This window comes from Sinocyclocheilus anshuiensis, unplaced genomic scaffold, assembly GCF_001515605.1.
Source record: "Sinocyclocheilus anshuiensis isolate Anshui unplaced genomic scaffold, SAMN03320099.WGS_v1.1 scaffold319, whole genome shotgun sequence".
Lineage (NCBI taxonomy): Eukaryota > Metazoa > Chordata > Actinopteri > Cypriniformes > Cyprinidae > Sinocyclocheilus > Sinocyclocheilus anshuiensis.
This window is the reverse complement of record NW_015552566.1, coordinates 618,826-628,830: the sequence shown is the minus strand read 5'-3', so window position 1 is coordinate 628,830 and position 10,005 is coordinate 618,826. Positions and strand designations below refer to the sequence as shown.

Sequence of the window (10,005 nt, the reverse complement as noted above, 5' to 3'; positions counted from 1 at the left end):
CTGGGCAGAAGTGGAATATATATTCTATTTGCAAGTGGAACTGCTCCATAATGAAAATTTTATATATGAATAGCCTATATAGTTTTAGTGGTGCACCTCATTTTTCGTATTATTTTCTTATGAAATAGTAGAAAATGTAGTTAATACACATTCACATAAAACTATTGCAATGGGAAAATGCATTATTAAACACTTCATTTTTTTTAACTGAAAGCGTACAATGACTGTTGTTTACTCAAATAATCACAATCTGGTGATTATGTAATAACTGTGACAGGTCTATCCGAGATATTTTAAGCTTCATAATTATAAATTTGGCAGTCCCAACACACACCTAAATTGGCAAGAAGGCAGAGGAAAACATTAAATGAGTCATAACAGTTTTTCAATTCCTTCAGTAGCCAATAAAAATCTGAGGATTAAGACAGCGCCTGTGCTCCAAAAACACAGGCAGCAATCATATACTTAGAACAGCACCATCTCTTAACAAGGCATTCAGTGCCATCGTTTCTCCATCTTCCTTGTTTCATATCCCCAGAGCAGAAATAAACATTCTTGTTCTCAAAGGAACCAAGTCACACGAGTCCACTAGGGGAAATTGAACATCTTGGCAGGGGATTAGCCATGATTTGCATTCCTATATCAGCCTGAATGCAAAGCCCACCAGAGCGCCGCTGATAGAGCTAATCTTGATATCAAAGGCATGAGCATGCTCACCCTCTCAGAGTTCTAGAGTGTGCATTTTAGTGTCTGCTCTCTGCTCGTCCCAATTCTCACAAGTGGAGAAATAAAAACAGGAGTGCATCAGAATGCATCTGTTTCATCTAGGACAAACACTTAACAACAGATGCAGCGTATTGTCTTTGAAACAGAGAGAAAAATCACTCACCATCCCCGCAGTTTGTATGCCTCGGGAATGTCAGGGTTGATCATGACCGTGCTGCTGTAGAGAGTGGAGAGAGAACGCCCACCAAAGTCAGACAATCTTGCTCCCTTAATGGCCAAGATAGGCTGCCCACTGCCATCAAACGTCTCTGCCTGGAGAGTGAGGGAAGGAAAGAGAAATAGTTAAGCACCGAACAACTGCACATACTCCTTCAACAGTGTGACATTTTTCTTGCAAGCACTAGTGCAAAGGATCTAAGTATTTTCCATCTAATTGTGGTTTTATGCATTTGGTCTTGTATGGCAAATCCAGATTAGATGAGAATGGCTGGCATGCCAAACAGAAGCATACATCTGGCAGCTGTAATGGGAGAGGGAAGTTTCTCCCAGTGCTTGACAAAAACATAATCTGGTACAAGATCAGAATGTTTAGAGCTGGATGTCACTGTTTGCATGAGGATTCCAATCAGCTGTGATACACATATGTTTGGAGTCCATAATTTATTTGTATATTTCCTTTTTCGAGAAGTATTAAGAAACTAATACTTTTATTCAGCAAACATGCATTAAACTGATTAAAAGTAACAGCAAAGACATTTAAGTTACAAAAGATTTCCATTTCAAATAAGCACTGTTCTTTTGAACTTGCTATTCATCAAAGGATGAGAAAAAAGTACAGTTGTTCTGCCTAATATTTCAAACAGAAACAGCATTGGATGATTTCTAATGTGAAACATTACTATCAGTTTTGCAATACTGAGTCTTTATGCAACTTCGTGATCCACAAAAAATAACAATACTCTTAAGTAGTATTACAATTATCACAATATGGACTAATTCCACAAAATCAATTTATTTTGTACAAGGCACTTGATAATGTAAAATGAATAAAGATTGATGCAGTTACGTACATCACTACCCCACATGGTGAGCTGGATGATTCTGCCGGACATGTCCATCAGTTGGATGTTCCTCTTCGAAACCTCACGACTGTTCTTGGTCATGATGCGCATCACATCTTCTGTGTTTTTACACACTCCAATCACATCTGCAAACATACACGCCACGCGGGTTTACAACACTGCTACTCCCCCAATTTACCAACAGTAAATAGGTTTGGGATGACTATACCACTCATCCAGAATGTAATTCCACAACACCCGTCAACGCTCCATTACAGCGCGCCATCTTAATCCTCTCATATCAGACGCCGTTATGAATCATTTAGCTGCCATTAGGAGCATTTCACAAATCACTGCCAGCACCTGACTCAAATCTCGGATAAGAAATACGCCTGCTGCACCTCGGCGTGCTCTGACTGCCATTACCATAATTAGAGGCATGCTTATTGACTCTTCATTCTACCAGTGACAGCATCTTTCTCCTCTGGTTCTGCTAGAACCCGACAGGGACACAAAGTCAATCTGTGCCACAGGCCTTTACTGTCATAAGCATTATTAATATTGCGTTCATCAACGTTATAATTACCACAACCTCCTGGGTCTCAACACATTTGTTACGCAGAGCCGCGCCACTGTCTCCATCGCAGTTAATTATTATAATGCTGGTTACTGATGATGCCGATCGCACAGGCCGGGGAAGACGCTCACCTACGATGGTGTCTTTCTCCCGGGACTCCAGGTCAGCAATGGAAACAAAGTCGCACTGCACCACGGGTACATCATGGCAGTCCTCGCAAGGGCTGATGGTTGTCTCACCATTTAATGTCATCTCATAGTCATTCTTAAGCGAAGAGAATTGTTTGTTGGCAATTTTCAGGGTGCCTTTTGAGATGTAGTAGACCTGAGGACAACAAGAGGGATGAATCAGGTCATGTTATCAACACATTTTTCTAATAATTTGTGTAGCCCTCCTTACACACCATATTAAACGAGAACATGTAGTAGGCCTTACCTTTCCCTGCTCGATGAGTGAGTAGAATTTGTCCACCTCGTTATTAAATCCAGTTGCTCTGATCTCCCCCTATAATAAACAAAAAGCAAGAGGTTAATACTCTTTCTAGTTTCTAATCTGATCACTGCTGATGAATGCTTACACTTTCATCCACAAGCTCCATGGAGAAGAGTTTCCCATCCCCTCTGGAGTTACTCCATGTGCGGATGGCACTCTTGTTGGTGACTCTGGCTCTAACAGTCCATCTGAAGAAAACAGCACACTTATGACAACACAGGATGTTATGTGACATGCTACAGTCAATTGGATTGGAAAGAAAAATATTCAGGGGGGTGAGATTTAGACTGACTTTGACTGGTATGGATTGAGGCTGGCAATGGGAACGACTTTAGAGCTGCCTCCAGGAGTGTTGGGGGCAGCCATGGGCTTTTTCCCGAAGCTCTGAGCAGAAGGTCTGTTCATTGAACCTAATGAGAGTAGAAGAGAAAACCGCACATCACTGCAAAGAACTATAATAAGGTAGACATAATCACAGACACCTAGAGCACATTTTGAAATAATGACTGACTGAAATAACACAACACTTCTGAAACAATCTTATGTGACAATCTTGAAAGTGTGAATTAAAACAGCTGTCGAGTACAGCTTGTGAAGTTAAAACTGTCGAAGAAGATTAGACTTTGTGCTCAAAATACATAATTAAAACGTCTTCAAATGCTTTTTGATAAAAAGGGTATTTGCATGTTAAAAAGAATGAAATGAAGACTTTCTATTCTAAGCAGATCATGAATTTTCAAACAATCAAAAACAAGGTTACAAACACCACTTCATGCATGGCTAGATGTTTTGGGGTTACCACTACAAAACTATATTTATATATTCCTTAGTGAAGTAATATTATATCCCTCCTCAACAAATCACATGGTTTTACATTCACCAACTACAGCACAGGACAAGTTACACATTTAAGTTTAATACTTATGAGTTGGATCAAATCCCTGACAAGAAGTGCAAGCAACCGCCTATTATTAGTCATAATATTAATAGTCATTCACTAGCACATGCACAGTAACTCAAGGAATAGCACACCAGCTGCAATATGATTCCTACCTTTTCTACTGCTGTTCTACTTCAAGTTTAAAACATTTACAACAGAGAGTGCAAATAGTAAAGTGGAGGAAAAAGTTGTTTGATTTAATAGTTCATTCATCAGTTCACCTAAAAACCGTTGGTCAGTGGTTAGTTTTCAAATCAGTTACCATAGTTACAATCAGCTTTTCATTTAAAGGGTTACTCTACTCCAAAATGAAAATTGTGTCATTCATTTTGGGGTGGAGTAACCCTTTAATGCTTATGGTCTTAATTTTTTCTGAAATTTAATGTCAGCACTTTAAGAAGTATCTTGAAAATGTGTCAGATTTTCAACTAATATATTTTAATTATTTTAGTAATCATGTAATGTTTATAATCTAAAATGAAATCAGAACTTCATAATTCAGAACTTCATAACACAGCTACTGCATTACAGCTCAGGAACATATTCTTATAATTAATATACATATTTGAGGTTTTTAAACACAAATATCTATAATAAAAACTGATTACATTTTTGTTTATTTCCATACCATCACTTCCATTCGGAGGCTGTAATGGACGTACAGTTGGAGCCGGAGCTGCATTCTGTTGTGGCTTTGACTGGCCTGTTGCACAAAAATTAGACACTGCAAGATAAATTTGATAATCTTAAATACCTCTAGACAAGGTGACTGACATAGTAGAACCTCAATGCTAACAACAAAATGTAAAATGTTTTAAAGTGAAGTGAGTAAGGTTACCCATACTCAGAATTAGTGCTCTGCATTTAACCCATCCTAAGTGCACACACACAGCAGTGAACACACACACCGTGAACACACACCCGGAGCAGTGGGCAGCCATTTATGCTGCGGCACCCGGGGAGCAGTCGGGGGTTCGGTGCCTTGCTCAAGGGCGCCTCAGTCGTGGTATTGAAGGTGGAAGAGAGTGCTGTACATTCATGGTATTGAAGGTGGGAGAGAGCGCTGTACATTCACTCCCCCCACCTACAATCCCTGCCGGTATGAGACTCGAACTCGCAACCTTTGGGTTACGAGTCCAACTCTCTAACCATTAGGCCACGACTTCATAAAATTTGACATTTCAAATGTACTCTCACCCTCCACATAAGGAGTTGGGTCTCCAATTTTTCCTGCCATCTGGTCAGCAGACTTGATCACGTCCATGTCCAGTATAACTACCACACGTCTGTGTACAACATCAAACACAAAAGCTTGATAATATGCATTAATAAACATATGCTATTGTTAAAAGGTTTGAGGTCAGTAAGATTTCTTTTAAAGAAATCAATACATTAATGCAGTAAAGATGCATTAAATTGATCAAAAGCGACAGCAGAGACAGCAGCACAACTGTTTTCAACATTGATAATAATCATGTTTCTTGAGCAGCAAATCAGCATCTTAGAATGATTTCTGAAGGATCGTGTGACACTGAAGACTGGAGATATATATATATATATATATATATATATATATATATATATTAAGTTTTCCATTTCACAAAAACACTGTTCTTTCAAACGTCCTATTCAGCAAAAAATCATGGAGAAAAAAAAAATCAGTTTCAACAAAAATATTAAGCAACTCAACTGTTTTCAACATTGATAATACAAAATTTATTTTTTTAAATGTATTTATATTACAATTATTTCTGAAGGATCATGTAACACCAAAGACTACAGTAGTTGGCTACTGAAAATTCAGCTTAGCGAACAAGAATAAATGAAAATTAGAAACATTAAAATGGAAACAGTCATTTTAAATTTCAATAATATTTTATAATATTAATGATTACTGTATTTCTTTTAAGTATAACTGTATATATAAAGCAGAGCCACAAAATCACACATAAACATCCTAACAACAACAACCTGGAGACTAATGCTTACCGTCCATCTTTGAGAACATTAGTGACGCTTCTTTTCAGCATACATACACAGTTAGAGGCCAACTGGTTTTGCTCAGCCATGGGATTGAGCTGGGTGGAGAGCATGAATGCTGGATGCAAGGGGGAAAATAAACAAAAACTTTAAAAAAAAGTTACATGCATACAAAATACATGGTGCCAGGTTATTAGCATTTTATAGAATAGCTGGGGTTTGCATCCCACTGATGAGAAAACATTAGATCTTAATGGCTAATGACCATACACATCACTCACTCCTAACTTTAAAGAAACTCCTTGTCCAAATTATCCCACCGCCAGCTTTCAAAGACACAAGCACCTAACATAGACATTTACATGTGTACCTAACAAAAATATTGCAGAAAAATATACGGCTTTGGGGCTGATGTCTATCCAAACCTAAAGTTCCACATGTGAACTAAAGTAACGGCTGTTTTGCAAAACACTTTAACAGAACAAGTCCAAAACAACATCCTGAGCATGGAAATTACATTCGATTTAAAGGACAGACACATCAAATTAAATTAAACACATCTGAAAACTAATCAAACTTACAGGACATGGTGTGTAGCCCATCACTCATCATGAGACGGAAACGGGACAGGCCATTTCCCCCATCAATCTTACGAATGTTCTGGAAAGGATATTCAACAGAATAACGTTTACTAGCATGAAAATAAATAGTCTGGTGCCTTAACCAAACAAAGAAACGAAAGCAAAAAGAAGAGCAAGTAAACTAAACATTAAATAGTAACAAAACTGATGTGTTTAATGAAAAAATGAGAAACAAAACAGTCTGATACACCTAAAAGTTTCATTTTAGGCCTATTGAAATATTACAAATAATGTTAGGTATAATATAAATGTAACATTAATATTTTATTTCCCTCAGAAATCACAAAATCTGATTATGGCATTAATGTCTGCAATATCTGCCTTGACATCACCATCCCTATTTTATAAAACGTAGTAACAAAATAATTTGATTCATTTGTAAACAGTGTGAGAGAAATCTGACAGTTACCACACACTGCAGAACGGGGTTGCTGACTTCAATTCCTTTTGTCAGGGACTGAAAAGAAAAAGTACACAATCACTCAAGAATACAAAATTTTTCAACCATTACCATATAAAGCAAATTAAGAATATTAGTAAATTCATATATTTGCCTTATTTCATCCACATTCAAAACACGGTTAAGAAAAAAAGACGACTAACTTTACATGATCTATCTTCCATTTACAATAACTCCGACTTTCTTATACACTTCAAATCAATTAATGCATGTAAATTATAGCTACAATGAGTTTACATTGAGCGGACAATATAGAACAATCTTTGCATTTGTACTGCAATGTGTTAGCACGTACATTTGTATTAAATCCATTTAACTTCGTAACAGTTAAAACATGCAATCATGGAAAATGATATGAAACATTAAAGCCAATGATTTAATTTGATTTTGTTTTGTTTTACTGTCATAACGTTAGTGCGGATGAAAACTTGCTGGCTAACTGACTTAGCAAGCTTATGTTTGTAAACTTTGAAATAACGCTGCTGCCTTATTCTTACCTCAATTGCCCCTTCTGACAGTGGAACAGCCATATTTTCAACAAAAATACTGCGAATCGAAGATTAAATCTTGTAATGATAATCGACAACAACCGTCTCTTGCATCAGCAGTCTCCTATCTCCTCGCGCCAACTCTCTCCAAACGCGCGAAAATGCTACACACGATGACGCGTTTCCCGTTACCAACAACTTCCGCTGAACTTCAAAATAAATCACACTAGGTGAGCCTTATTTTATTTATTTTTGACGCACACTAGTATTATTCCCGCTTTGAATATATTTCAAGAAAAGTTAATTATTTAATTGTGTCCAGTAAATTTTGATCAGTATTTATTTGAAAAAAAAAAAAAATAAAATTGTAATAATCTTAAGTACAGTTTGTAAAACATGTTTGTAAAAAGGCACATTTTCACTAAACACTGGAAGAAGGCACCATTTCACTAAACCTCACTAAAAAGAAAAACTAACGAGACACTTGGAATTTCTGGTCAAATTTCTTTAATTAAAAAACAAACAAACCCAAAAAAAAATCATGACTTTTTAACAAAGATTAGGATATTTAGAACAACATTAATTTACATAGGGAAAGTAATTTCAAATGATCTGCTATAATTAACTTTTAGAAGATATGTCCTTAATGGTCCAGTGGGGACCAACTACGCAGTCAACAATCACTTATGGACTCATTCTGCTAAATGTATGAAAACTATCTACTTTGGAGGAACATCAAAAGAGTGTGGTTTGTCATTATTTTTATCTGAATTGCCAGGGTTTGTGACCATAGTAGATGCTCCAGGGTTTGGGTTGGAAATTACTCCCAGGAAGAATGGAGTTTGACTTAAGTCATCCATTAGGGCAAAGAAAAATGGCTGATTGACAGTAAATGAAGGGTTAGAACGTGAGATGACCACACTAGTTGCTGCCACTGCCTCTGCCCCCTCTTCATTTATCTCAATACTGGACATATGCTGTACACTGGACACAAACAAGGGGCCCTCAGAGATGCGGTCCAGCTTCGGACGACTAAATAGCAATCCTAGACCTGGATTGGAGTAGAATTATATATTTGTTAATATAAATAATTAAGAAATATTAAGATGATTTTGAATCCAAGGTGATTTATATGCATGATAAGCATGAATTAGATGCAAGATATCTTACCCATGTTTGTCATGGCCTCTTGAAGGTCCTGGTTGAAGTCAAGTTTGAATTTTGGGAGTTTGACCTGCATGTTTCTTTCTCGTGGTAATCGACGGTAAAGATCTGAGATATTGAGCTTAGCTGCAACGGCTGATACATTCATATGTCCAGATGTTGGCATTATTACTAGTAGACTCTTGTCACCTTTAAAGGGGAATCGAGCAACCTATAGAGATCAAATAGTGAGTAACAGAGTTCAGTAGTGAGGAATAGAGATTTAATCAGTGCTATTTATAAAGTAGCATCTTAAAGGCAGTAACCTGGGCATCCAGCTCATGGTGGGTGAAAACGCTGAGAGGATACTTTGGCCCAAGCATCATATCCACATTAACAATCTGGTTTTCATCTATGTAGAAGAGCTCAGTGGAGGTGAAGTGAGGGTCAAAACGAGTGAGCCACTCTCCTGTGAGAGAGAAAGTTAGACTTGTATACTTGACTTGTTTAATTAGACTTGTGTGGTCCTTTATCGATTTACACTTGTGAAATAACAAGGGAACAATAACGCAACAGATCTGAGTAATGCAAAACCGTGCAACAAAAATGTGACTCACTGATGTAAAAGAGGAAATTGTGAAATACTTGCTGGTAACAGGTGTTTGTTCTGCCCTTTGTAGTGCATAGCATTGATGAGCATCATAACGGCGCTGAGAGGCAGGCTGGACAAAAACTCTGAGATGTGCCCATTTGTGACTTTCTTAACCCATTCATTGATGTCATTAACATCAGTCAATGTGGCCGGCTCTGAGTCATACAGTTTCTGAGAGTCTTCCACAAAGTCCTGTTTGGCTTTAAATCCTAAGGGAAAAGAGAAAACCATTCATAGCTTTGCGTAGTACGGTAATAAACTGTCACTCAACTTTCAATCAGAAAGCAAATATCAGCCAGTAATCAAATTCCCAATCCTATTTAAAAGAAAAATAATTCAAATAACCTACATACATGCATACAAACATATACTATGTATGAAAAATAAAATGTATTGGGAGACTTTTAACACACCCTTTTTTAAAGTAAAATATTTGCAATATTAAAAAAATGTAACCTAAATATGAATAAATGTCAAATATGTTATATAATTTAAAATAATTATATAGAGAAACAGAGAGAGATGGATATTTTCTGGATGTCAATCATTAGTGGAAATATTCATGAATTTCATAACTCAAGCTCACTGAAGACAAGTAAACAGTCAGCGATTAAATGAGAATAAAAAAACAAATTATAAGCAATAGAACAAAAAAACTACAGTAGAACAAATAAACAAGAAATGCTACATACAAAGTAATTATCAAAATGTATAAAAACTGCATAATTTTCTCTAATTAAATTAAATATATATTTCTTCTTATTAAAGTTATAAAAGTGATTTAATCAAGAGCAGTAAAAGATTTTCTCTCTTTTGTTGTTTGATTTACATGAATGACAGACAGC

The 10,005-nt window shown here is 36.6% G+C and overlaps 2 protein-coding genes across 2 annotated transcripts in view; both read right to left on the bottom strand.

The window, feature by feature from the left end:
• The window catches only part of rpa1 (replication protein A1), a 26,756-nt gene extending 19,177 nt beyond the window's left edge, over positions 1-7,579 (bottom strand). Inside the window, exons 1-12 of the mRNA XM_016455611.1 lie at positions 7,375-7,579; positions 6,827-6,874; positions 6,358-6,436; positions 5,786-5,894; positions 4,994-5,082; positions 4,425-4,499; positions 3,149-3,266; positions 2,942-3,044; positions 2,800-2,868; positions 2,496-2,688; positions 1,797-1,933; positions 890-1,038 (exon numbers count right to left, since the gene is read on the bottom strand). Of these exons, the coding sequence (XP_016311097.1) occupies positions 890-1,038; positions 1,797-1,933; positions 2,496-2,688; positions 2,800-2,868; positions 2,942-3,044; positions 3,149-3,266; positions 4,425-4,499; positions 4,994-5,082; positions 5,786-5,894; positions 6,358-6,436; positions 6,827-6,874; positions 7,375-7,407 (1,202 nt within the window). The 5' untranslated portion in view covers positions 7,408-7,579. The remainder of the gene's footprint in view (positions 1-889; positions 1,039-1,796; positions 1,934-2,495; positions 2,689-2,799; positions 2,869-2,941; positions 3,045-3,148; positions 3,267-4,424; positions 4,500-4,993; positions 5,083-5,785; positions 5,895-6,357; positions 6,437-6,826; positions 6,875-7,374) is intronic.
• Positions 7,580-7,862: 283 nt separating this feature from the next.
• serpinf2b (serpin peptidase inhibitor, clade F (alpha-2 antiplasmin, pigment epithelium derived factor), member 2b) overlaps positions 7,863-10,005 on the bottom strand; it is a 6,267-nt gene continuing 4,124 nt past the window's right edge. The window contains exons 6-9 of the mRNA XM_016455612.1: positions 9,181-9,369; positions 8,835-8,977; positions 8,536-8,740; positions 7,863-8,416 (exon numbers count right to left, since the gene is read on the bottom strand). Of these exons, the coding sequence (XP_016311098.1) occupies positions 8,085-8,416; positions 8,536-8,740; positions 8,835-8,977; positions 9,181-9,369 (869 nt within the window). The 3' untranslated portion in view covers positions 7,863-8,084. The remainder of the gene's footprint in view (positions 8,417-8,535; positions 8,741-8,834; positions 8,978-9,180; positions 9,370-10,005) is intronic.